We start from the raw sequence: 26,978 nt of genomic DNA, 5'->3' as shown, positions 1-26,978 counted from the left end.
TTACCTACCTATGTATTTACACTATTTACAGCTATAGTCTAACTAAATTTCAAGAACCCTGTGTTGTGGTATGAGTGAAGTAATTATAGTGCGGTGACTGATGACTATAAACACCAAAATAATATTATTATTATCACCGCTTAAAGAGATCGTAATTGCTTGCAAATTTTCAAATTTATGTGTAAGTATTTAAAAGGTACTGTTTAGTTTTGTTAGCTTTTAGGTGTTTTAATTTCAAATTAAGTTACCTATGGGCACTGTTAAATAATAATATAATATTGTAGTGTTTCACATTGTTATAACTCGCTTTAAGACTAACATATAGATAAGAATCACGTCGAAAAATCACGTATGGTGGATGCATTGATACTGTATTACTGTTGCATTTAAATATGTTAACAGGTACAAATGTACAATATTTGTATTACTCTATTATAAAAACGAACGAAACTTTTAAAAATTTTGAAACTATACCAGTATAAATGAGTTTACAATAAGCATGATAAATGAAGATAATAATAACTATCACGTGTGACGTGTGTAATTAGCAATTATTTAAAAGAAACTGTGACGAAACTAAACGACATTTTTGTAATGTCAAAATTTTCTAATGTGATATTTTAATGTACAGATATGTAGTGCATTACGAATCGTTATAGATTTTTATCGATTTATCATCAATGTTGAAACTATGACAAAATCGTTATCATAATCACTATCTATAATAGATTATTTATCCTGTATACCTACTATAATGCTCTGAATTGAATAGATATCAATCCAGGGATCACTATACAGATCGTGCCATTATTGTTAAACGCGTACGCTGTACGTTCAAGGCCATTTTTTTTTTTTTTTAAAGAAGGTAGGTTATTGCTATAAGGCAGCTGATTTTGATGAGGTTGCTAATTTTTTCTAAAATGCAATTGTCTTAATCCTACCATAACTCCGTTCACTTATTTTCTACGATTGATAATAGGTACCTATATTTCGGTATACCATTATTGTAATTTGTTACCACTATTTATTATATTATAATTATAATGAGCATAAACATTTTAGCCCTGTTAAACACAGAAAGTGATTTAACGTCCACCATAAATTAATTATGGTAAAATAATTAATAAGTCACCACTCGGAATCCAAGAAGAACATTTTAACTTATTTAACATATTATAGGTAGATAGTAGATACGCATAAGCTATTTAAGTACTAATATTATCATGAAAATCTTTTTTTGTTTTGTTTAATTGGGTGATTTTTTGTCACCAATAACCTCCCTAAACATGGCCTTGTGGTATACGACGTCAAAATGTGAGCATTTTGCTGCCACGCAGGAGACACGAAAACGACGAAATGTCGGTATGACCGCATTCTCTCAGAACAAACATGTAATTCCCACGGGAAACTCACGTACGAAAAAACGTGGAGAACCATCGTTCGTCTAGCCGATATTAGGTGGGAGAGGGATCGGCGAAGTGGGAGAAATGGTCTGGGTGCTCCGCGCGGATCTCATCACGTGCATCCGGAACAGTCGCACGTCGTTGTCGGAATTCCGTTTAGTATAACGCATTATATTTTATATTATTATTAACTGTAATATAATAATGGACAGTCGCCGTCGCGTATCGCAATCGTTGTTCCGTTTTTGTCACGCATTCGCCTTAACCGTGGCGTTGACGGTCACCGGAATCAACGGCGACGACGTTGGCGGAGGACAGGGCGCCGTCAAAGCACCGCCGCAATGTCCGGGCAACGGATGCGCCGCGTTCCGGTGTCCTGTCGCGGACCGAGACGTGTGTCCGCTGGGCCTGGTACCGGACGCGTGCGCGTGTTGTCCTTACGGCTTGTGCGGCTTGGGCGAAACGGCCGAATGCAACGCTGCCGACCGGCCGTGCGCCGATAACTTGGAATGCATCAAAACGGTATATTATAACTATTGTCTATTATATTATATACATAATACTCGTTAGTCCAACTGAAGTGTTTAAAAACACCTAGGAAACCCTAAGTTTCGCCACCCCTGACATATTTATAAATTAAAAATTATTTTCTCCATTAAATATTTGTTTATAAAAGTAAAACGAAAATCAACATACTTTTCTACGGGTACGTCTCAACCATCTTTATTTTCAACATTTTTGATTACATTTTTCTAGATATTTATCGATATAATATAAATTTTAGAAAATTTACACTATTTACAATTCAAAGTATTTGTACTCGTGTAATCTTTCTAAAAACTATTTACATAATATTAAAATTTAAAATGCTGCCTCCTCCCTCCTCCCCAGGCAGGTTCCTAAGTCACCTACTCACCTACCTCTAGAGCCGGGCCTGCGTATTATTATTATTATCGTATACAGGCATACAGGATGATTATCCAAGTATGTTCACCATATTTTTTTCCTTTAATTATATAAATTTATTCAAATTCTGCTTTTTAATTTTACTTAAGAAACTTATTTTTAAACAGGTACCTATAGGTATTTATATAATTTAAAAAGTATCCTATGACAATTTCAACTCTTGTTCGAAATGATCATTCTAACAAATAATAGTTTCTAAGTTAATGAAATATATATAACATCAAGGATACAATACCTAATTCTTAAAAAATTGTTTTATAAACCTTGAAAAATATATAATATTAAATGTAGTTATTATATTCATCAAACAAATTTTAGTTTTTAAATAATAGACAAATATTAATATGTTAGGTAATGACGGTAATGTTGATTTTTTGGTGATTGTAAACTCTCCCGGTTCTACTTCAGTACTACTAATTTAATTTTAAAAATGTCATCGTAAACTATAATTATAGTCAAAATAAAAATAAATATATTAGAAAATAAAAACATTTAAATTTAATTTTTATGATAACATAAACATTCAGATTTAAAAAAATTGAGGTTGGTATCTATTTTTTGGTTTTTGTAAAACCTTTATATTGTATCTACTAAACTTCCAAACTATTATCATAGAATTATTTACTAACCTTGTAGCTTTTACTCAAAGTCAAATGATTTAAAAACGAAATTCTGATTTTAAGTCAATTCTTAATTAAGTTACAGAAAAAAAGGGTGATGATTCTCATTAAAAAAAAAAATGAATTTGATATCGCCATTTCTGCAGAATACTCCTTAAATAACATAAAAAGATATAATCATTTAGTAATTAGTATCATATATTTAAAAAATCCAAAAAGCAGAATTCGAATAAATGCATTATCAAAGAATAAAATAAGGGTGAGCCTGATCCGAGAATCACTCTGTATAATATTATTATTAAACTATGTGGTGTGCAATATGTTACGACTTCGTGGCGTATTTGCGAGTGTAATAGCGGTAGAGTGTGGGTTTAACTTTTTCGTCTCCATAGTACATATAATATATAATAAGTCATACATGGTCGCTACGACGTTTTTTCTACACGTCTTGACTCATTTTCTACAGAAACAGTTCTGCAGAAAATGCTCTGGCCAAAACTGGGTTTTTTTTTTCATTGACAGTTATTTCGTACGTTCAAGATTTCAAGTTAAAATTGGTAAACCATAGGAAAAAATAATGGTCGACAATAATATTTAATTTCAGCTGCAGACCTTGCAGAAAATATGACTAATAATAATTAAAAATATTTTATACAAAACAATAAATTATCTTGCATAAATACAAGTCGTGTGATCAATCCAAAAAGCAGAAAACAACTAACTATGCGGGTATTATAGAAGTATTAACCAGGTACAATATGTAATGCAAACGTCTTAGAAATCCTAAGTAATTGAACACACTTACATATTATGATAAAATACTGTGCATGTTTTTTCTTTTTTTTCATATAAAATGTGTCATATTCATGCATAGCCCAGATCCACCACTGTATATAACTATATTATTGGAAATATCATGAGACTGTCTACTATCCCCAATTATTGGTGAATATGAACAAAATACATATTTTAACATGTTTTTTTAACTTTAACCACACACCCGAACGAATTATTATAATGTAATAGTGGATATTTATATCACCGATGGTAGACTTTATATTATTGCAGCTATTATATTACGCTCATAATAGCGTACGATGTAGACTTGTGGCGTGAATACGATTTTTTTTTTTTTTTATCAGGTTTCTGGTTGAACGTGTATGTATACATTTTACCGGACGTAAATCTTTATATTATGATGACACCGATTGTATATATAGTCCATATATACATACAGACCGGCCACCACCATTGCACACTCTTGACTCGGGACTCTTGTTTGACTGTGCAAGCCCTTTACACCCTTCTAGCAGACACTCTTACATGCAACGTCTTATTATGGCACATATACACGAATAAATCATATATATTATATATACCTACATTGTACATATCATAATTCGTCAAATATAATATATCATCATAAGATACTAGCTGTAGTGTTACTCTACAGCTCCGCGAATTGATTCTTATTAAAAAAAAAATTATGGAATTATTTTTCTGAGTCAAATGTACGTGTACTGACGTATTGATATTAAAAAAAAAAAAAACAGTCATTTCTACGTTATACCAACAAAATGATATTAAAAGTATGTACATAAAAATATATTGGTAAAAGCTACTAAAACTTTTTTCTCGTTTCCACGCATTTTAATTTTCGCTGTCAATTTATACTTCGCTGATGTATTTGCGGGCTTGCGTATAGCGATGAGTTTGTAAATATATTTTCTTTACCGGGTCCAATGTTTTAAGTTTTAACGACACCGGCGAGGACGTCGTCCCGATCATTCACTTCTTTACCATTATTAATAGTACCTGTATAAAAGTACCTGTACATATACCTGGAGCGCAATAATAAAAATATCGTGTCCGAGTTCGTTTTGAAGTAGAATACGCTGTAATATATCGGCGTGCAAAGCCTGGAAATCGATGCCGTATCAATGTATTATTAAGAATAGGAAAAAGAGGTCATAAAACGTTACTGTTAAGGATATATATATACAATACATAATGTTCGGGACCTCCGGGTTAAGCGACATCCACTCGCGTGTATACATAATATGGGGGAAACAAATCGTCATTAATGTCTGTTCGACAAACGTCGCAATAACCCTTAGCGCGCCGCTTACGTCGTTTTTAGTGCATTTCCATCTACAGCGCAGCACTCCGATAGTGCACTAATATTTATACATAATAAATCGCACGACTATCCGGGCTTTATACTTTATAGGCATTCAGGCATTACACATGTACAGTATAATATAATCGCCTTAACCTTTGCCGTATAATACGTGTATATATTTTCTGAAATTAATATACTAAACCGCATCAGGCCATGGACGTTATTTCTATTCGGTGGTAGATTAAAGATTTTCTCGTATAGGTAGGAGGAATAAAACATCTTAATTTACATATATGTAACATAAACACTATAATATTAATTACTAGAGATTTTTTTAGATTTTTTTTTTTTTACAAATCAAAATGTAAGTCCTTAGTGACCCAATCATTTTATCAGCCCTAAAGATGAGTGGGAGTTCTCCTTCCCCATATATATCTTCCGATATTTCTATTACGTTCGTAGTGTTCGTACATAATCATTTTATCTGGTTTTATTTGATTGGGTTGAGCAAACTCATGAAAATCAAGTCATAAATTATTACTAAATACTGCTCTCAAATTCTTTTCTTTTTTTTTTTTCTTTACTGAATAGCGTCGTTTTTAATTCTTTTGTTTGCTAAAATTAAAAATAATATATATTTTTCTTTCAACTATTATATATATTGTATTATATAAAATAGTACAATACGCATTGCGCGCGCACAAGACATTTAGAGTAAACAGCCGTTTATTAATACTGTGAATCCCGTTCAAGATTTATAGCACTGAAATGGGAGGAACCGCGTATATACATATACTGCGGAGGAGTCATTTTATTTTTACTCGCATATACATTTTATACTTGCATACAGACCGGAGGCTTATTTCAAAATGGGCAATGGTGATGCGGGCTGCTCCGGGCAATAAATTTACAGGACACTGATTGTTATTTATTCATCTCGTTGGTATCGACGAAGACGGGAGAGGATGACATCAAATACTAGTGCTCCAGGGCGTCGAAAATGTAAATACACGTCCCTGATCCCCATGCCTATTTCGAGTCTAAATCTCAAACAGTTACGACTTACGGCTAATAAAGTATAATATTTTACTCAATAACGCAATAATAACATGATAAAGCGTAAAGTATATGTACCTATTATGCTATTATATCGGTATACCTATATAATATATCATAAAAAATTCCAAAATAATATGACTACATGTTTATACATATTATGTATTATGTTAGATGTTGACCATATTGGTCTTTAACCGATTCAAAAGATCAAGATAGGTACTTAGATTACAACATTTTTGAATGTTTCGATAACGAAAGTTAAAATAAATCATAGTTGTCCATAATTCATAAGGACACACGTAAAGTCATATTAGTTATATACGAATATTATATGATACTATTAGAAATAATACGTATTACATAACTGACATTACTCGTAATATATATTATCGATATTAAACAATCGACAAAAAATATATTAATATAAATTTCTTTTACAGTTTTATAGCTAGTCCTATACTCCTATCCTTCAGCTACCTCCCTGTTAAATGTTTGTGATTATAAATTATTTTTAAACGGACGTTTCATCTGTGTTGTACTGTTATCTATAAACTTCAAGTGTGTAAAACAGTTAATTTACATTCAGTAGTTCTCGTTTAACTTCGTCATTTTTAATATTAAAATACAGAATTTGTCTACTAATGAACTTAAAATTAACCACATTTTCTATGATTATTTAAAAGTGCTTTTTCGATATTTTAGTTTCGAAGCGAGTTATAAGGGAATAAAATATTACAGTTTAAAATAGAACTTTAAATAATTTACTTGAAAATGTAAATACTAAAAATGTTCCTCCGACAAATCACAGAAAATGGTATTACCTTTAAATTAAATAATAAGTGAACTCACTCTAAAATTAAAAATTATAAACTTAAATGAGAATTACTGACAATAAACTATTTATGTTAGCTACACACTTCAAAACTGTAGCCTGTAGGAAGACAACATAATATGCGCGTGAGAAGTGCTCTTCAAAAATATAATTTTGCATAATATACATGTATCGTCCATATCGACGTTTATTATAACATGAACTTATTATAATTTACATCACGTATTTCGGTAACTATGCACGTCTTCGTTGAATTTCTGTGATTATATATCTATATATTTGTTCCTTTGAACAAAAATTCAATTATTAATTAATTATATATATATATATATTATTTAAAATGCCATTTATTTTAATTAATTATAGTAAAAGTATACACTGCAGCAGATTTTATGTTCAAAGGAACGTCTAGGCGTATATAATATATATATATTTTTGAACATTTTTTACCATCAGTCTTTTATGAAGAAAAAGACATATATATAATTTAATAATATACGTCTCGTCACTCGTCAGATATAAAGCAATTTGTTTATGACAAAAATCGTGTACAGCTTCCGAAATAAGTAGTGATATCAAAATATCACGAAGCAATGGGTACATAATAAAATAGAAGTTCACATTATAAGATCTTTATTTAAGGAGATAGCGAAAGAGCCGCTTTTATATTATTATTTGCTTCATACGTGATCGTGATAAATTCATAACGAAATGCTTGTATTTCACAGAATTAACAATAATCATTATTCATTAGTCATTACCCACGTGATATTTATTTTCCCAGATAACAAGATAATATTTGTAATTTAATGGTTCTATCTTCTATAGTATATAATATTTGACTGCCATTTCTCATCACATAATATTGATATGAACAATGTGTAATATTGAATACTATGGGCTGTAGACCTGTACAAAGTATTGTAACTGCAAAGATATCCAACCCCCTATTACAACTACCAATTTAATATTTTATCATCATTTTTAATGATTTTTCAAAAATAAATTGGCCCACCAATTCATGGTATATCAACAATAGATATAAATGAATAAATAATAACTAAAATATAAATACAATATTAGTACTATACCCAATTCTTACTAAGGAACGTTTTTTAAATCGAATTATCTCTTATCATAATATTTAAACTTAAATTATTAATAAGATCATTGGGTAAATAAAAACATTAAACATTTATTACGGTGTAATATATTTTTATACATTATTATTTTTATAAAGTCATTGAATAAGTAAATAGGTACCTACCAGCAATAAAAAAGGTTTTAGGTATATCCCTGTCGTCTTACCTTAGATACTCATATATGCATGAAATAGTAACTAGGAAATTTAGCTATATATTATAAATTATATTCATGTATTATATAGTACCTATCATAAAGCTATTTTGACGTGCAGGTAAATAAACAAAACTACATGAGAGAATATTTTCTGTATTATTTTATCGATCTTAATATTTACCTAATGTTTTTGTAAATTTTCTTTAAAATTGTTTTCATTTTTTTAACGTTTTATGTATTCGTAATACAAATTTCACATGGACAATAGACACGAAATACGACAGCATAATATTATTGTAATACACAGGTGGATTTGAACTGCGAATATTGGGTATTTATATAATATATATACTTCGAGTTAATGGTAAGAACTCCATAAATATATGGAAAAAATTATAAAAACAAACGTTAATATTTTTCTAAACATACAATATAATTTGTAATTATTTAAGTATTCATTAAATAAAATAATATATAATAACATGTATATTATATGTAATAATGTGAAAAAGTAATAGTAAAAGCGATAGTATAGTATTATTATTATATATACATAATATTATTAAACATAATGTGATAATTAATTATGAACAAACGTCAACAATCCCGCACTGTTTGATACGATATAATAATAATATACTCAACAATATAGTATTGTATGCATATAGTGTTATAATATAATAATATACACATGGTATATAAAACATCGAGAACAAGACTCGGTTTTTTTCTCTCCTGCAGGCTGTCGTGTTGATATTATAAAGTTTATATAATATTAACATACCTACAACGTTTCTATACAATATATATATATATATATATATTTACTCACTTACTCGACTGTGGTGTAGACGCACATTATTTCTCTTTGATGTTTTTTGTTTCGTTCCACGCCGATCGCTTTTTCTCGAACACGTGAAATCTTTTAAACTCAGTGATGCATCCGCTTTATCATATTATTATCATAATACTATGTTATGTGGGTACTATAATGTATTATATATACATATTCCGTATGTCGCGTATACAAGTCGATCGATCGATCGACCGACATGATACAACTCGACAACATGTTGTGCACTCGGCATTTTTTTTTCAACAGGCTGTTAAGACACAACACACGCCTTAGCGGGATTGAATATTTTGTTTTTAATTATCGCTTTGACGAAGAAAAATGTGTACCTATAATAATAACGAGACTGGTGGAGGAGTATGGAAACACACAATTTCCTATTATACTGCGAATTGTGACGAATAGTAATAGGTAATAGTAACAGCAATAAGTACAGCATATAATATTATACTGGTGTGTGAAACATCAAGATCTATGAAACAGATATTATACACTTAAATGCGGTACGCATATTTATACAATGTTTCTTTATACATTTTTAATAAAAAAAAATATCATTATTTCTGGCTTCACTCAGAATCTAATATGTATATTTTGTACTTAAACCTTATAAATTTAAATGTTCCTCTGTTCATATTTTCAAATAGTTTGAGTATGCATGCTATTTAAAAATTACCAATTCACAGGAAATCAAATTAAATTTGTAAGGTTCTACGCTATTAATATTTTGTATATTATATTGACATCATAAACTTAAAGTCAATAAATAGTTTTCGGAGTAAGTACTCTGGTTTTAAAATTTACCAGATTTCTGCGGTCAATCAAACAAACTGGCGTTCTAGAAACTCGTGTAGGCAGTACTGGAGCTACTCAGTTACCACAATATGAAAGAACTTTATAATGGTTTCCTGCTACTAAATTTCATTATAATGTAATTATTTATACTTTATAGTAATATATACATTCATATTTAAATTTAATGTATATTAATTCTTTTTACTGTTATTTGATAGCATAATTACGATTCGTATTTCGTATATGCCTTTACGTATTATAATTATATTTTAAAGTAATATTTTTCACTGCTGTTTCAAAATGTTTTAATGTCAGTGAAAAATATATTTGGTCGAATAGTTTTTTTTTCATATATAGGTAATATATATGAATACCTACTAAACGTTTAAAATTTAGATCACTAACCATTCTTAAATTTGTATATTATTATAATAAATTCATATATACTTTAAAAAAAAATATATTTAATAAATTATATTTAAAAAACTATTAAGTGTATGCTAGTTAACCGATTTTAACATATTTCGTGGTTAATCCCCCTGGTTCCCTTCAATTCCATTTATGTAATACATCATACGTATAATATACGTTAATATTATTAACATCTACATTTCTTTATAATTGGCTAACGAGAAAATGTGTATGTATATAAGATATTACGGTAGTATTATATAATATAAAATCAATGAAAACTATCGGCAGGCATGTTACGATACAATATATTATAATATTATTATGTACACAGGAAGACGTCAACGGTGGCGTGCAGTACCGGTGCACGTGTAAGGAGACCGTTCCAGTATGCGGGTCGGACAATAGGACGTACTCGAATGCGTGTCAGCTGAACGAGGCGGCCGCGGAGCTCGGCAACAACGCGTCGCAACTCTGGGTGCAATACAAGGGACCGTGTCAATCGGGTAAGTACCTACACACACACACACACACACACACACATACGTGTTTAATGTTAAATTATATTAAAGACATATTTTAACGTTTGAACGATCTCTCGGAAACGTATTAATTCGATTCCGCTCTCTTCAAATACTGTCTCTCGCGTTCTCAGTTTCCCGCTCTGCGTACGATTAAATACACTAAAATATAATATACGTAATGCGAGTGTACTTACATACATAAATCTGTCAACGAACACGTTTAAGTATATGTGTAGTGTGTGTGTGTATGTGTGTGTTGTCTATTATACTTATTGATTTCAACCGAGCTTCACGCAGCATCAATTATTCTCTTTTAAAGGATTTTTATTTATTATTTATTATTTCTTTTTTTTTTTTTTAACAAATAGTGGCTTTAAACAGATTTATATAATCACAAGACTTAAATATTTTTTGGTTTTCCTCTTATTGATTAGGTACTAAAACATAAAAATTAAATTAAATACCTATAACTATACGCATTTACCAAGTAGTTCATCAGGTATATTATTACTCCATACTCTTTTACAATTTAATAATGCATCTATATTTTATTTCAAGTTCTGATTTTTCTAATTTCAAAGTAACTAGGAAACCAGCAAACACAAAACGCCGTATTTTTAAAAACTCAGATTTTTGTGAGATTTAAGAATTATTCCATGACGATATAAACTTAATTTTTCAAACAAAACCACATTTTTTTACTGTAAATGTTAGTAAATAATACTCCTTAATTATTATGGTTTAAAATAAAATATAAAATTAATGTAATATTTAGTCAATTATTATTTATTAATAAGTAAATATAGTTTAATAACTTTATACAGTAAACCGTATACTAACGGCTTGGCGATAATAATGTTTACAAACCTACGATTCAAACATTTGAACTGTAATTGTTGATTATTAATGTACTATTTAATGGCAACCACTGATGAAATAACTAATATTAAAAAACTAAATTAGAAATAACTAGCTATTAATTAAATATTTTGAATATGTTTTGAGAAATCATGCACGTCACACATGATAGTGTAATATACACATTAAAAATAAAATTATACTCGTAAAGTAGATATCTAAATATATCTCTCTTATCGATATAATAAAAAATTATTTATTTAAGCAAAAAACTATTTGCTTACAGTAGCGAATTCCGACAAATTATATCAACACTTCAACAATATTAGTATAATACTATATAATTATTTTCGTTTAAAGCCCCTGTCATTAGGTCATCGTCCAAGAACTTGGCTGGTTCTATCGGTCATACCGTGGTGTTTGATTGTGAAGTCAAGGGATATCCTGTGCCTAGCATTAGCTGGACATTTACGGACACATTCGGAATCACCAAATGGTTGCCAGGTTTGATATATATATATATATATATAATATTATTTTTAAGTTACAATTGGGCCCACTTCATTGGGAGTGACGTCCACAACACGTGAAAGATTCTTTTCTTAGAAAAAAGGGTAGTAGTGAGCTATAAACACACTATACCTCTCCCAAGTGATGTGATATTGTCATAGACTGATAAATTCGTTTCAATGGATGAAAATAATAATAGAAAAAAAATTACAACCCGAAAAAACAATAAACTGCATGCTTAAACACTACACAGTATATCAGACCTCGCGAGTTACGACCCTTTATACATAATAAAATAGTACCAATGATTAATTTTAATCTACAGAATTTTCATAGTAGTTCTAAATGATAACCCCAATTATATACATGCTATAATATAATAAATTGAATGTGAACTTTAGGAATATCTATTGGTTAAATTAATGATATTTATTTGATGTATTGATTCCGCTAGATCTGAATAATAACTAAAACTTGGCGTTATGATAATATTTTCTTTATTTGTTGAGCTTAATTATTTCAATTTCTGTTATGAGACCTGCACCTTGTATATCCATATAAATAATGTCAATCAATCTTTTAATAAATATTCTTAATCTTGAAATTATTGAAGTTTGATCGATTAGTACTTGTTTATAAAATTATAAATGACCCATGATGATGTGCAAGAAACGATAATTAATTATCTACATCTCAATAGTACGACGATTTATTAATCAACTTATATTATACAAACGCAAATAGCCATCATTATATTACTTAAGTCATAAATATGATATTTTTCACTTTATAATAGTCCAAATAAGATTAATAAAATTACTTACTTTATCATTTCTCGTGCAGTCGTGCATTTATATCTTATACAACCATTGATAATTGAAATATTAAGTCATATTGACTACAGAATATACATATATACATATAGTACCTACTACCTAATATTATAAATTTATAATTTATATATACATTACAGACTTATTTAACTGTAGTTAAATAATTATTACAATAAATTAAGAAAAAAAACATGAAAATGTTATTTTTTAAAATACGATTTATTTATTTATCTAATAAATTAATTAATACCATCTGGCTTTTTTTAGGCATAAGTTTATAAGAAAATGTAAAGAAATATAGCAACTATAATGATTCACATTATTTACACGATAACATTTTAGCCTTATATCAGTTTTAATAATGTTAATATTGATTAAAGACATTATTCTTTATATTATGATGGTGTACATCATTTTTTACAAAATTAAGCTAGATCACTAATAAATAAAAGGACTCCTGAAGCCTGATATTAACAAATAATGAGACATAAATTTAAATTCGCTCAAACAAAATGTGACCTTCAATTAATCTCCGTGTAAAATTAGCACAAAATCTGATATGACGTTCGGATAATGCTTCGAGATCGATTATTTCATTAACATTTAACACTATGTACTATAATAACCGTGCGTTGGAAGAGTGATATTTAGGTAGTACCGGAAAAGCCGGGAAAACTATTTTAATGCACTAATAATATTAAAAAAATTTTTAAAATACTCACACATTATTTTATTATAATGTTAAATAAAAATAATTAAACAACAATCAATTTATATTATTTAAATTTACGTTATTTGAAATTATCATGACTGATTTAAGTTTGAAATAAAACTACTTTTCAATATTATGTTATAATTGTATAATATATAATAATATGATGCCAGCACGTAAACCAGTAGTGCAACTAGGTGAACGTGCATATTTTTAAAAGTTTTGTAGATGTATCAAAGCTTCTTTATTCAAAATATTTTACCCAATTTTCGTCTGATAATAACGATGAGAAATCTTCATTTTTTCCATTTCTAACAAAAAAACATTTAAGTTTTGATACTGATCAAATAATAAAGAGTCATCTAATTGTAGATTATATTTGTTAACATGTACTCTTAAAAGTTAAGCAATGTTCTAGGAAATCCAAAAAAAATGAAATTTGCATCCTTACCCCAAGTAGGTACAATATTATCTATTATTCAGGTTCAGAAATTCAGGATAACATATACCAACCGTTTAAAATTTAACAAACCCACATTATTCGTATATTTTAATTTATATAAATTATAATATATAATACTAGTTATTACCAAGTGGCTAGTACTCAGTGTACTCGTGTATTAATTTATAATATGCATTAATATATTAATTTATTACATAGGAGATGATACACTAATAACGATACAGACCAGAGGAGGCCCAGATCGTTTTACCGTCACTTCGTGGGTACAAATTATTGAATTCAAACCTGCCATGCACGCGGGAAATTACACATGTCTAGGCACTAATTCGGTGGATGTGACTACAGCTTCAGCCGCGTTGGATGTCCGCAAAATGGTTTAAATACGTCTATTTACAACATTTCTTATACTTGTGTTTGTATTTTTTTAAATTTATTTTTGACTTGTTTTATTTTTTTTTATTTTTTATTATAAAAATTGTGTAACTCAAAAGCTTGAAATATTTTATTACAAGATTAAATAAATACTTGAAATTTAAATGATGATGAAATTCGTAAAAATATGTAAAAATATAGGTATTTTTTTTAATTTAAAGAGCCTTTTTTTTAAGTAATACCTACCTAAATCAAGCCAACGTTTTTAAATAATAAGTATTGATTAAAGGCACATTCAAAGTTTTAATAATTTTTAATAATTATTTAACATTATTCAGAAAATAGTATGACGATGTACGATCTCCATTATTATTACCTTTCAAAAATTTTGTTTTTACATTTTATTTAAATGATTAGATAATTCTTAGTAAGATAGGTTAGTAAAGTAAATATACAATTGTATTCCTTTATCAAAATAACAGTCACGTACCTATAGTTATTAAGTTATTTATTTTCAAATAGTTGGCCATTTTAACTCTATCTACATATAGCTGGTGTCTGCCAATATCTGGTGTTCATTAACTCGTAACTCACTGTTTTATTCCTCAATATCATAAGTCAGTCGAAGCGACAAGCAATAGTTTTTTCCTCCCGTCATTATGTTTGATTTTATCATTGACTAGACTTGTTATAGAGCTTAAATATTTTGAAAAAAAAAAACCAAAAGCAAATGACAAGTTATTAATAGATTTTGAAAGCTGAATATACTTATTGTGAACTGTTAAGTTGATAATACCTATATCTATTAAATAATAATAAGTATATACTTCATATATCTGGAAATTTGTGAGATTTAAAATGTTGTTGAGATAATGATTCAAATTAAATGATTTTAGATCATCCTTATTCTAACTTGTGGCCAGCAATCACAAAATAAAATCAAACGTAGAAAATCAGAAAATTAAATTTGGAAAACGAATACGGTAGCGTTACCTGGTGACGAAAGTGAGCGACGATAGTGTTTTATAGCGTCATTGTTCATTGTCTCATTGATAATCCAATAAATTAAATAAATAATTTATATACATGTATAATAAGCGCAAATACCTTCTTAAAGAGTATTAGTATTTTATTAGTAACAATAAACTGAAATATAATTACTTATTGATAATCAATTTCAGTAATTTAAAATTAAATTAGTTTTAGCGTAAAAAATGTATATTAGAACAATTGGCTTTAGCCTTTAAGTAGGTAGATACCAAAAATTCAATTGCATTGATATATTCACATAATTAAGATCCTATTCACATTACGAGTTCAAACGTACTGATTTGAGTTTGACTCTGATAATTACTTTTAAAACATATTTGAATTTATTATGAAGTCTAATTTAAATCCTTTCAGTTAAAATTGTAAACATTATTTTAAAACTGAATTTTTTTCCATAGAAATTTCTAAAAATACAAGATTTTTTTAAGAATAATAAATGAGTCTCGATAAAAAAAATCGACTCTATAATAAATTAAAATTATTATCGAAGTAAAACTGCAATAACTGTACTAATATTTTTAGTAAGTACATTAGAACTCATACGTTATTTTGCTCCAACAAAACAGCAGTGTAAAAAACTCCTTGATGAGATACCATAAGTGGATTCACGACAGTATTGTACCTAAAATGCCTATACCGTGCGCCGTGATCATTATTTTGTATTATTTTTTATTAATATTAATGTAGCATACTGTACGATTAATACACATGCAGTCTGATTTAGGCAATTTTCTTATTTTAGACTTAATTATGATGAAAAATATAAACTTTATTCATTAGGTTGTGATAGGGGAGGGGGAGGATCACACTGCATTTATTATGATTGCGGACATTTAATACATTTCATAATTTTTCATAAAATATATTATTAATAAATAATCAAAGTTAATATATTATTATATTCAAAATTGATCACCTATTTAAGTTCTTTTTAAGTTATACTTAATTGTTGCAAACTGTTAATAAAAAAGTTCGTCTAAACAAATTCTGTGCTTTTATTTTTTGTATTAAGAATTGCTAGCCGCTAGATGCCACTCCTATTTTTAACAACAAAAATATTCAATAATATAATAATTATTAAGACTTTTCTGTATTAATTTATATTATATTATTATAATATTAATTTTATAAAAAAATTTGTATTTAAGATTTAATATCATAAATCATAATTAAATATAAAATAAACAAAAAATTCTTGTAGTATTTGGATATTTTATATAATCTACTTAAATATATAAAAAGACATATTTTTAAAATATTAATTTAAAAAAATGTAAGTACTAAAAAGTAGTAACTTATTAATTCCAATTGTTATTAATGGTATTATATACAAAAAAAATCTAATCTTTATAGTATGATAGTAAATTTAAAAAATAGATATTTTCATGATGGCAATGTGACAGATCTAGTGATCTATATAAACTAAAGCTGAAAGTCCATACATTAATAATAATAAATAAATGATATTTCAACATGTGACATTATGACTTGAAATTTTTATATTTTTATGAAATCAAACCAAATGTTAATATTCTTACTATATACATACACGAGTAGTACTTATTTAGCAGAAAAGTACAAAATTAATAAGGAAACAAATATCTTAGAGTAAAATTTGAAACTGTGTAACCTTAAGCACATGTCTATTATAAGTCATTGAAAATATATCATTGTGAAAAATTAAATAAAATACCCACCAAAAAATTGACTCCAATATCCAATTTCAATAAGTTATAGATACGTAGAATTGATATTCAAATCAAGACGTTATATTTTATAATTATCTAATAATATATATAACTATAAGATAAATGCAAACGCCAATTTTTAAATAGCGTGCAAATAAGTAATCTGTGTAAAATATTAAGTTTATAAGTTATAAAAAATAAAACAAATAATTGGACTGTAGAACAATATGTAACTTGGCAAAAATCATTATTTCAAACCAGTTACATGAGTGTCTTCTTCAGTTTCTTTCAATGCTTTCATTCCTTGATAAAACAGACCGCCCAATATAGCTATTAAAGTAAATCCTTGAGCTGCAATACGTCCTCGCATCATCATTTGAGATCTTACTCTGTTACCATCATACATACTTTTTAGACCTACACCTAAAAAACCAACAGTAACCAATGCACCTAAAAATGGAAAAAAAAATAATATAACATTATTTACAATTATTTTTATAAGCGCTTATTTAAAATGTAGCAATATTTCAATTAAATTGCAAATATTGATTATTAAAAGAACATAAAAAATAGAATAATTTACCTACTAAGAAAAACCATAAAATAGATTACATGTGATGGTTAAATTAACATTCACCGTGAAAGAATAAAAACAGCAAATCAGCCGTAGCACTCCTGATATGAAAATATTCAGTCATAATGGTAACTATAATACAGTGTATCTGTATATTTCTGTATCAACTTATGGTCTTCACAAGATATTATAAAATTTTATAAGTAAGGAAACTAATTTTGCTTTCACCATTATTAATTTGTAAATTAACTTACCAATAGGCACTAATGGGTTTTCTTTAAATTTCCTTAAAAATTTATTGCCAACATCTTCCATTTCAGCTCTAACTTGATAATCTGGTTTTTGGCCTTTGTCCGTTTTCAATTTCAACCATTCCAGAGCTGCATCATTACTTTTTTCGGAATCTGCCATTTTGATACTATTGAGGTAAATATAATATTACTCTTTGGTTATTAATATAATAAGGTACCCATTGCATAAGCTTAATTTAATGAAATTATCACCTATAGAAAATTCAAAACATATAACAATTACAATAGCTGGCGGAATAGCTTCCTTGGTTCTTACACAATAGTGAATAAACTGAATAGTAATTAGTAATTATAGGTAATATTAATAATAATAATTATAGGGCTTGCTTACACCATACGAGGAAATTTTCACTGATAAAAAATCATATGATAACAGAAAAAATAGTATGAGAGTGATAATATCTGTAGTTCTATAATACATTTGATCCAATAGTTTTTTATTCCCCAAAAGCATCTGTTCCGAAAACACGAATTAAGATGTTAAGATAATTCGTGTCCGAAAACAACATTTGATCAAAATACGAAATAGATAATCGTAATTAATAAATTAATTACAAGCAAACTTATTGTGGAAAAAGTGGTTGATACAATTATATTATTAATGAACAATTATTTTTAAATCCAATATTCAAGAAAATGTGTTTATGGAAACAAAGGCATTGGAATAAACAAGTTGAAAAAGTATTTTGTTTTTTCATTTTTTATTTATAAATTTCAGTGTTTACTATGACAAATATATATATATATATATATATATACAGGGTGATTCTTTTATCATATAACACTCATTATTTCAAAAAGTATTCATGTTTTTGAAAACATTTTTTTACATAGTTTCAAGTTGTTAAAAAAATAACGTTTTTATTAAAAAATTATATTTTTATCCTTTTATTTTTTTAAGTTTTTACTTTTTTGAATAACAACAAAGTTTTAATTTCATATTCAAAAGCAGAATAATTTTCTGAGTATTTTGATACATATAAATCGAATTTAGGGCGAGTAGTTTATGAGTTATACCTTATATGTATTAAGGATTAGACAAGTGGAGTAGTGAAAATTTTGCGGGGTAACTCCATACCGCTCCACTTCATGCATCTAAACTTTAAATAAAAATTTTGTGTCATAAAAAATGATAGAGAATAGAAAGTACCTCATAACCACATTCATTATTTTTTTCTTTGTTGGTTTAAAAACTTTAAATAAACTGCATTTAAAAAGGTCAATGGTATGAAAATTTATTGCTCACATAAGAGGTTCACAATCAAAAATAATTAACATTATGTTTAAGTTTTTTTTTGTTTTACATAATCAACATTTAATACAACGAAAGCAAACAGTAAAATATTAAACATTTAATTGAAAATATAACTTTTTTTTATGACATTTTCATAAAAATTAAAAACCTCTTTACTAGCTGTATAACATTTGTTCATACATTCCATATATGTTTTCTGTGAGAATTTTCCAGTAGTATGTGATGTTAACAGAAACCTGGTTTCAGAGTTTGCAAACACTAGTGTAAAATATGCAACAGAAGACTGAAAAATATATATAAATTTGTACATTATTAATACAGCTGGAAGTTCACTTATTCATAAGTTATAATTGTCATACATTTATTTGTGATTCGTCTGGATTGAGAATGATTTCTTGGTTCTCGGTGACTGCACAACTCACAGCTGCATATAAATGATGCATAGCAATACCAGAATTCATCAAAGCCATACAAGAAGCATTCAAGCAAGTGGACAATAACTAAACAACATTTATATCATTAAAACTAAAAATTTAAAAATAAAAAATAAACTACACATACATTTCCTCTATCCTGCATCTCTTGGACTGTTACAACAATTGTTGTCCTAGGGTATTGTTCAACAACTAGGGACTTTTCACATGTTGATTGCATTATACCTTCTAACATTTTGTCATGAACAGCTGTAAAAAATTTAAATAATAATTACTATTTTACTCAACTAATATTAAATATTTATCTATAAGTACTTATGCTTCCAGTTTTTCGTCTAAAAGTCACATCCACGGTAGCACGGTCATACATGCATTTACTAGCTTTGGGTTCAAATGGTCCAACAACCGACACAGAAACGGTACTTTTACCTAAATATTAAGTAAATATTCAAGATATAAACAGCAAAAATCATTAAATAATTTACCTTGAGATAAATATGCTGAGCCTTCGGTGTTTCCTAAAAAGCCTAGTTGGCACTTCAGAAAATCTTCAGACATTTTTCTTAATTATAGATACCTTTATGAATTTGATAATTTGGTATTAAGTTTCGTAGATGTGTTTTAATTTTTAAAATTTAAAATTTAAATTGTTTAGGTATTTTATTATCTTTATTTTAAAAATGTACCTGCGTACAAGTATTAACCTAAAAGCTGTGGTATTTGGTTACAGTGATAATATGATACGATCATAGAGTATGGTTCACGATTTAAGATAGTATTTAAGATCTTAAATCGTGGTATGGTTTATTGATACCATAACGTATTTATCGTATTTAACGATAAGAATATAAGATTATTTTGACTACTTACTTTTCAGTAGTACTATAGTCACTAGACCTAGTACTATAGTATTTGAGTCCAGAAAGCTTTCAGGTTAAATTGAGACAATTTTTTTTGTTGTACCCCGACCGTTTAAAAAAAAAAAATTAATTGCATTTAATTATTTAAAATTTAAATATGCGGATAGACAGCCACTTATTTAAAAATGTTTTAATTTTGTGTTTTTAATGTACAAGTGCTTTAAAAATTGTTTTTACTGTTTCTTTTAATATATAAGTAAATATTATAAAAAAATATGCTCTAACATTTAATATACGCTTTGTATTTTCTATGAAAACAAAACAGAAATATGTCTGAATCGAGTAAGTTAACTTCAAGATCACATGTCTCAACGATCGAATGGGATATGATGGACAAGACAAAGTTCTTGCCATTGAGTATGTTAAGCTCGTTTTGTGTTCGCTGTACTCTCTATCCATTGACTTTAATTAAAACAAGACTTCAAATCCAAAAACATGGAGAAATGTATAAAGGTAACATTAATTATTTTAAATTCACTGTACTCTAAAATTAACAATAAATATATTTGATGTACAAGGTAGTACAACAATCACTATGTTTTTTCCTGACTTGTTATGACAACTATCAAGTTATTTTGACAACCGGTTTGGGGTAACAAAGTTTACATAAGTACTATGTTAGTAGATAACTTAAAACAAAACTACCATAATTTTTTATGATAAGTCTTAAATCAGTACAATACATTAACTTTGTTATAAAAACCTATAAATTATTTAAAATAATAAAATTTTCAAAATCTAATTAACATAAAAAAAAAATAAACCTTTTTAAAATAAGTATTAATTTGTAATAGTTTTTTTTTTTTTTTAATTTGATTAATCATCTTTGATTTATTATTATATAATAATTTAATTACAATTCCGATTTTAGGTTTGCTGGATGCGGCTAATCGTATTTATCATACAGAGGGTATGTCAGGACTTTATCGTGGTTTTTGGGTAAGTTCTGCCCAAGTATTTTCTGGTGCAGCTTACATTGGCGCATACGAACAAACTAGACATATGACAGCTCCATACTTACAACAATGGCCTGAAATTAGATCAATGGTTGCGGGAGGTGTGGCATCTGTTTTTGGCCAAACAATAATTGTACCTTTTGATGTGGTCAGTCAACATTTAATGATGCTCGGTTTGTCAACTAATAATACAAACAAAAATAAAATAGTAAGTCTGTTTTATATTCAAAAATTTGTTTTATAAAAATAAATATTCTTTTGTAATACCAGGAGTAGATGAAAATATAATTGTTTTTTTTTTTTAATAAAGATGATTGTACATATTTATTAATTAAAAATTCAAATCCTTAAAAATATTTGATTATTGATATATTTATTAATTATAATCAATAATATTTCAATATTTTAGTTTTATTGGTTGCGTAAAATTATTACAGTAGATAATGATGTACTTTTGACCTTTGTTCTTAAATATTTAAGAATGTGAATCTGGATATATTTTTTTCTAAGTTTTTCTATCCTATAGAAATATTACTGTTTGTAATTAAGACTTTGCTGTTCAAATATAATTAAATTTAAGCAACTATAAATAATTCAACTATATCAAAATTATTATTCTATTAGTAATATATTTTTTATTGTTTAAATGAAAATTTAGTTCATCCTCATTTCTCACTTTTAATAAGAATTAAATTTGAGTTTAGGTGTACGACAATTACTACATATTTACGCGGTATGGTTGATTCTTATGTATTAATCTAGAGTTATTATGACTATTATTACTAATAAATTTAATTATCTAATGAATTATTTATGATTATGCAGTATGCTATACTTTTTCATGTATTGTGTATATCATTTATTGATTTATTCATAAATAATATAAAATTATTTTGATGTTTAAAGATAAGTACATATATTATTTTTGGTATAGTACGTTGCACATTAAATTTGATCGATCAAGCGCGTGCCTGGTGACTACTCAAATCAATGGTTTATAAATTTATAATAGTAAATAATAGTTCTGTAAATATAATAATTTTAAATTTCCCACCTTATGTACGCGCTATTATGAGTAACCCTGACAAAAACACCATCTCTTGATGTGAAATGATTGAGTCACATTTGATGTGAAACATACTATACTACTATAGTACATATAATTTGTCAAATTTTAATTTTATCCATATAATTCATAGTCCATAGGTACCTATGGTAATTAAATAAAGTTAATTAATTAATTAATTAATTTCATAACATGCTTATCTATTTACTGAAGTAATACTAAAATATGTTTAGTATGGTTCATTATACTATTGAATAAATATTAATTGTTATTATGACATTGATTATCAAAAATTAAATTTAGTTTATTTAGTGCTAAGTTGTACAATAGTGTATACACATTATTGTTAATTGTAATAGGTAATTACTAATGTTTCATTTAAACTATATAATATTATATTATATTAATAATGATATTTAGATATAATATAAAATATGTAATAATATTAAACAATTTAAAATAAATGTTTATGAACTCAGCAAATTAAAAAAATAAAACTAAGTAATTGATTATAATTAATTACCAATAATGTTTCCAACATTAAATTTATTTATAAATCCTAATTATTAACTATTATAATTGATGTTTTTATTTAAATTAATATTGTAGTTTTCATTAATTTAACTATTAAGAAAAATGATATTTTTATTGATAATAACTATATTGAATTATTAAATTTAAGTTATTTTATTTTAGATATATTTTCGTCCACTGGGTATTCATTTGGACATTTCAAAATCAAAATTTCGTACCACATTAGATATTGCTCAATGTGTTTATCAACAAGACGGTTTTAAAGGATTTTACAGAGGTTATATAGCCTCAGTTTGCACTTATGCACCAAATAGTGCTTTATGGTGGAGTTTTTATACAATATTTCAAGGTATTTACAACTAGTTATTTCATTAAATAATTGTGCAATTCTTTCTAGATTGTATTTTTTCACTCAGCCAATTAATATTTATGTCAAATAACAGTTACATGTAAATTAAAAAATAACTTTTTGTTTTATTCAATAATTTAATTCAATAAATAATTAAAAATTTTCTATTTAGTATTAAATGCTGTGTTGCTGTATTATTTTTTATAGTAGGTGGTATTTATTCAATTATCTAACACAATTTTGCAAATTCTTCAATGATACTTTTTTATTTATTTATTTTTCTTTTTGATTATCGTTCTAATTCTTATATTTTGATTAGAATGGTATTTAAGTATTTAAATAGTATTTTTGGGCTCTGTTTGATCAATCTTGGGTATTTATTACACAATATGTAGTATGTCAGCAAACCAGTTCACAATTTTTAGTAGCTATTATCATTCACTAAGACTAATAATAAAATGTAATAAAAATGATTTTCTAATATATGAAACATGTTATTTCTAACTTGGTCAAAGTTGGATTTTGTATTTGTAAGTGATTTTATACCCATACTCATGTACACTATGTTACATTAAATATGATTTATATTAGATATTTTTTGGCTACTAATTGCTACTTATTATTTATTTATATTTTGATACTACGTTTTTATAAATTTCCTAATCACCGTTTATTTCTCAGTGACCTTAAGCTTTTGATTTATTTATATGAATAATGATTAACAGTTTTTTTTTAATGTTATCTATGAAACTAAACTAACTGTAATAGTGACCAACTTGTTTCTATGTTTAATGATTTGTTTATACTTCAATATTTTATTGCAATGGTTCCCATCCTTTTTCATTCTATTCTTCCCCCCTTATAAATTTACTTAAATCTCATTCTCACCTCCTTAAATTAAAGTTTACTTACAAAGTAATAATATTAAGTATAAGAAAATATTATTGAATATAAAAACAAAAATATTAATGAAAAAAGTTAATTTAATGAGTAATTTGAAACTGTTTTTTTCTTACCTTTTTCTACATCTAATATAATGATTTCAATTTTACACATTAAAAAATAACATAATTTTTTTTGTAATTCCATCATCACTATATTTCCTTCCCCCCCCCTCCGGAACAGATTCTAAATTCCACCCTGGGGGGAACCACTGCTTTATTGCTAACTTAAATATTTGAACGATTATTGACTTAAATTATTTAACTAATAAAACATTTAATTGGTAGTATTTATTTCAAACATAGGTTGACAACATTTATTTTTATAAGAGTACTATACTAAATTGGAAACTTTTGAATTTATTAAGGATAGAATTTTGGAATTACATGAAAATAATGATCTATAAAGATCAGTTGTAAAAATATTCATTGTATGATATTATTTATTATTGTAATTTTGTTTTTTTGTTAACAATTAGATCAACTTGAAAAAAGGTGTCCAGTAAGCACTTCACTTTTATTTTTGCAAAGCATTTCAGGAGTATTAGCTGGTTTCACTACCACTATGATAACAAACCCCATGGATACAATAAGAGCACGATTACAGGTAATATAAATTGGACAAAACTCTTAGGTTTAAGTCTTCATCTAAAACTATTAAACTTGGGTATATCGTATAAGGCAACATATTATTTTTGTGATATAATGTTTAAAATTATTCTGTTTTTTAAATTTAAGAAAATTATTTTGGCATTTAAAAATATTTTATACATTTAACTCATTTATTAAACCATTAAAATAACTGTTAAAAAATCATCAGGTTAATGAAAGTCATGCTGGGACACTAGTAACCTATGACCTTTTCTGACACTTTTTATTCAAACGCAACTTACCTATCGATTAATTGTAATTTTGGACATAGTAATATGTACTAGATTAATTAAAATGAAAATTGATGTCTTATTAATACATTAAATATTATTGAACTAGATTTTGTTGCAACATATTGCATTTTACTATAATCGCTGATCAAATATATTATTAAATTAAAAGTTAAATTAATGAAAAAAAAATTAATTACATAGGTTCAAAGAACAAACTCTATTGTTGGTACATTCAATGCCTTATGGAAAGAAGAGGGCATGTTAATGTTCAGTAAAGGACTTTCTGCCAGATTGGTCCAGTCAATTTGTTTTAGTTTTACAATTATTTTAGGTTATGAGAGCATCAAAAGAGTTAGCGTACTTCATGAGTACAAAGATCATGTACGATGGTAATATGAATCATACAGATCAGTAAGTAATCTTACTGTGAAATTTTTTTTATTGTTTTTATTTTTTTAAAGGAGTACATGCCACAAAAAATAAGCTTATGTAGATTAAAGTATATTTTATTTAAAATAGCTATGTGACTATATAACAGTCTATCCAAACTTAAAGTGCGATTGCTTCATACATCAATTTAACTAACATCACAAAATAATATATTTTTAATTATCATAAATCAGATTTTACTAAAATGTATTTGTATTACGTTAAATAAATGTTGAATCATAGTTTTAAGAAAAAATAATGTGTGCAGTGTGCTCCTTTAATCATTTTAAATAAAAATAATAAATGACATATTATATGATTATTGATTTACGTTATGTTTTGTTATGTTGACAATTTGACTTGTTTATTTATGTATGTATAGTCAACATTTATTTTTATTGTTACCTTCAGTTATTTTATTTTTACGTTGTTTATGTTATTAAATGTGTTTCACTTCTAAAATTATAGACTTATCACAATGCAATATTGATTTAATTTTTTCATCTTAAGGTTTTATGTATTTTTTATTTTAAAAGTTACATTGTATATCACTGTTAAGAATATAATTAATTGTATTATCACTGTGAAAAATATAGTTTCTTATGAATTTATAAAATTCAAATTAAAAGTATAATCAGTTACCAAATTATTAATTTAATGTGATTTTATTAATGTTCAACACAATATACATGCATATTATTAGATGGAAATTTATTTGTTGATATTAAAAAAAAAAGAAAGAAGATAATTAATATTTATCATAAATTAGATTTTTTTGAAATTCATAGACTACCACAAAAGGATTTATTATAATTTAATGTTTTTAGTCGATTGGTAGTGTATATTTTTTTATGATTATGTTCAGAAATTTGAAAGCAATGTTTGTGAAATATTTAAAATCAAAATTTTTATTCATTACTAGTCTAATCCAAATGTTAATACCATTATAATTAAC

General features: G+C 26.7%; 4 protein-coding genes across 5 annotated transcripts; 2 read left to right on the top strand and 2 right to left on the bottom strand.

The window, feature by feature from the left end:
- Positions 1-1,534: 1,534 nt before the first annotated feature.
- LOC113558588 (insulin-like growth factor-binding protein-related protein 1) lies at positions 1,535-14,782 on the top strand. The gene is made up of 4 exons (XM_026964084.1): positions 1,535-1,925; positions 10,695-10,866; positions 12,103-12,246; positions 14,459-14,782. Exons 1-4 carry the CDS (start codon positions 1,608-1,610, stop codon positions 14,638-14,640), a joined length of 816 nt encoding a protein of 271 aa, XP_026819885.1. The 5' UTR covers positions 1,535-1,607; the 3' UTR covers positions 14,641-14,782.
- Positions 14,783-17,430: 2,648 nt separating this feature from the next.
- LOC113557534 (HIG1 domain family member 2A, mitochondrial) lies at positions 17,431-18,599 on the bottom strand. The gene is made up of 3 exons (XM_026963108.1): positions 18,448-18,599; positions 18,199-18,362; positions 17,431-17,820 (listed from the first exon to the last, which is right to left on the bottom strand). The coding sequence occupies exons 2-3, from the start codon at positions 18,353-18,355 to the stop codon at positions 17,618-17,620; spliced, it is 360 nt and encodes a 119-aa protein (XP_026818909.1). The 5' UTR covers positions 18,356-18,362; positions 18,448-18,599; the 3' UTR covers positions 17,431-17,617.
- An 865-nt stretch (positions 18,600-19,464) lies between these two features.
- LOC113556132 (exosome complex component RRP46) lies at positions 19,465-20,663 on the bottom strand. Its single transcript, XM_026960901.1, has 5 exons — positions 20,430-20,663; positions 20,260-20,373; positions 20,072-20,193; positions 19,870-20,010; positions 19,465-19,793 (listed from the first exon to the last, which is right to left on the bottom strand). The coding sequence occupies exons 1-5, from the start codon at positions 20,500-20,502 to the stop codon at positions 19,608-19,610; spliced, it is 636 nt and encodes a 211-aa protein (XP_026816702.1). The 5' UTR covers positions 20,503-20,663; the 3' UTR covers positions 19,465-19,607.
- A 357-nt stretch (positions 20,664-21,020) lies between these two features.
- LOC113556131 (solute carrier family 25 member 44) lies at positions 21,021-26,305 on the top strand. 2 transcript variants are annotated; one of them, XM_026960899.1, is made up of 6 exons: positions 21,021-21,060; positions 21,130-21,317; positions 21,736-22,028; positions 23,583-23,769; positions 25,190-25,317; positions 25,796-25,987. In XM_026960899.1, exons 2-6 carry the CDS (start codon positions 21,134-21,136, stop codon positions 25,985-25,987), a joined length of 984 nt encoding a protein of 327 aa, XP_026816700.1. In that variant the 5' UTR covers positions 21,021-21,060; positions 21,130-21,133. The 2 variants fall into 2 exon arrangements, with proteins under 2 accessions (XP_026816700.1, XP_026816701.1); XM_026960900.2 differs by lacking the exon at positions 21,021-21,060 and having other exon boundaries at positions 21,134-21,317; positions 25,796-26,305.
- The last annotated feature ends 673 nt before the right edge of the window (positions 26,306-26,978 follow it).

Source organism: Rhopalosiphum maidis, chromosome 1, assembly GCF_003676215.2.
Source record: "Rhopalosiphum maidis isolate BTI-1 chromosome 1, ASM367621v3, whole genome shotgun sequence".
Classification (NCBI taxonomy): domain Eukaryota; kingdom Metazoa; phylum Arthropoda; class Insecta; order Hemiptera; family Aphididae; genus Rhopalosiphum; species Rhopalosiphum maidis.
Note: the sequence above shows the minus strand (reverse complement) of the source record. Positions and strands in the feature narration are given on the sequence as shown.

What these genes read in the sequence shown, in the direction of transcription:
- LOC113557534 (XM_026963108.1), bottom strand. Translation starts at nt 18,355, where the DNA reads ATGGCAGATTCCGAAAAAAGTAATGATGCAGCTCTGGAATGGTTGAAA. An exon ending in AAACCCATTAGTGCCTATTG is followed by an intron (nt 17,821 to 18,198) that starts GTAAGTTAATTT and finishes TTCCATTTTTAG; the next exon opens with GTGCATTGGTTACTGTTGGT.
- LOC113556131 (XM_026960900.2), top strand. Translation starts at nt 21,134, where the DNA reads ATGTCTGAATCGAGTAAGTTAACTTCAAGATCACATGTCTCAACGATC. An exon ending in TTTTTATACAATATTTCAAG is followed by an intron (nt 23,770 to 25,189) that starts GTATTTACAACT and finishes GTTAACAATTAG; the next exon opens with ATCAACTTGAAAAAAGGTGT. An exon ending in CAATAAGAGCACGATTACAG is followed by an intron (nt 25,318 to 25,795) that starts GTAATATAAATT and finishes TTAATTACATAG; the next exon opens with GTTCAAAGAACAAACTCTAT.
- LOC113558588 (XM_026964084.1), top strand. Translation starts at nt 1,608, where the DNA reads ATGGACAGTCGCCGTCGCGTATCGCAATCGTTGTTCCGTTTTTGTCAC. An exon ending in CAAGGGACCGTGTCAATCGG is followed by an intron (nt 10,867 to 12,102) that starts GTAAGTACCTAC and finishes TTTCGTTTAAAG; the next exon opens with CCCCTGTCATTAGGTCATCG. An exon ending in AATCACCAAATGGTTGCCAG is followed by an intron (nt 12,247 to 14,458) that starts GTTTGATATATA and finishes TTTATTACATAG; the next exon opens with GAGATGATACACTAATAACG.
- LOC113556132 (XM_026960901.1), bottom strand. Translation starts at nt 20,502, where the DNA reads ATGTCTGAAGATTTTCTGAAGTGCCAACTAGGCTTTTTAGGAAACACC. An exon ending in CTCAGCATATTTATCTCAAG is followed by an intron (nt 20,374 to 20,429) that starts GTAAATTATTTA and finishes CTTAATATTTAG; the next exon opens with GTAAAAGTACCGTTTCTGTG. An exon ending in CAGACGAATCACAAATAAAT is followed by an intron (nt 19,794 to 19,869) that starts GTATGACAATTA and finishes TATATTTTTCAG; the next exon opens with TCTTCTGTTGCATATTTTAC.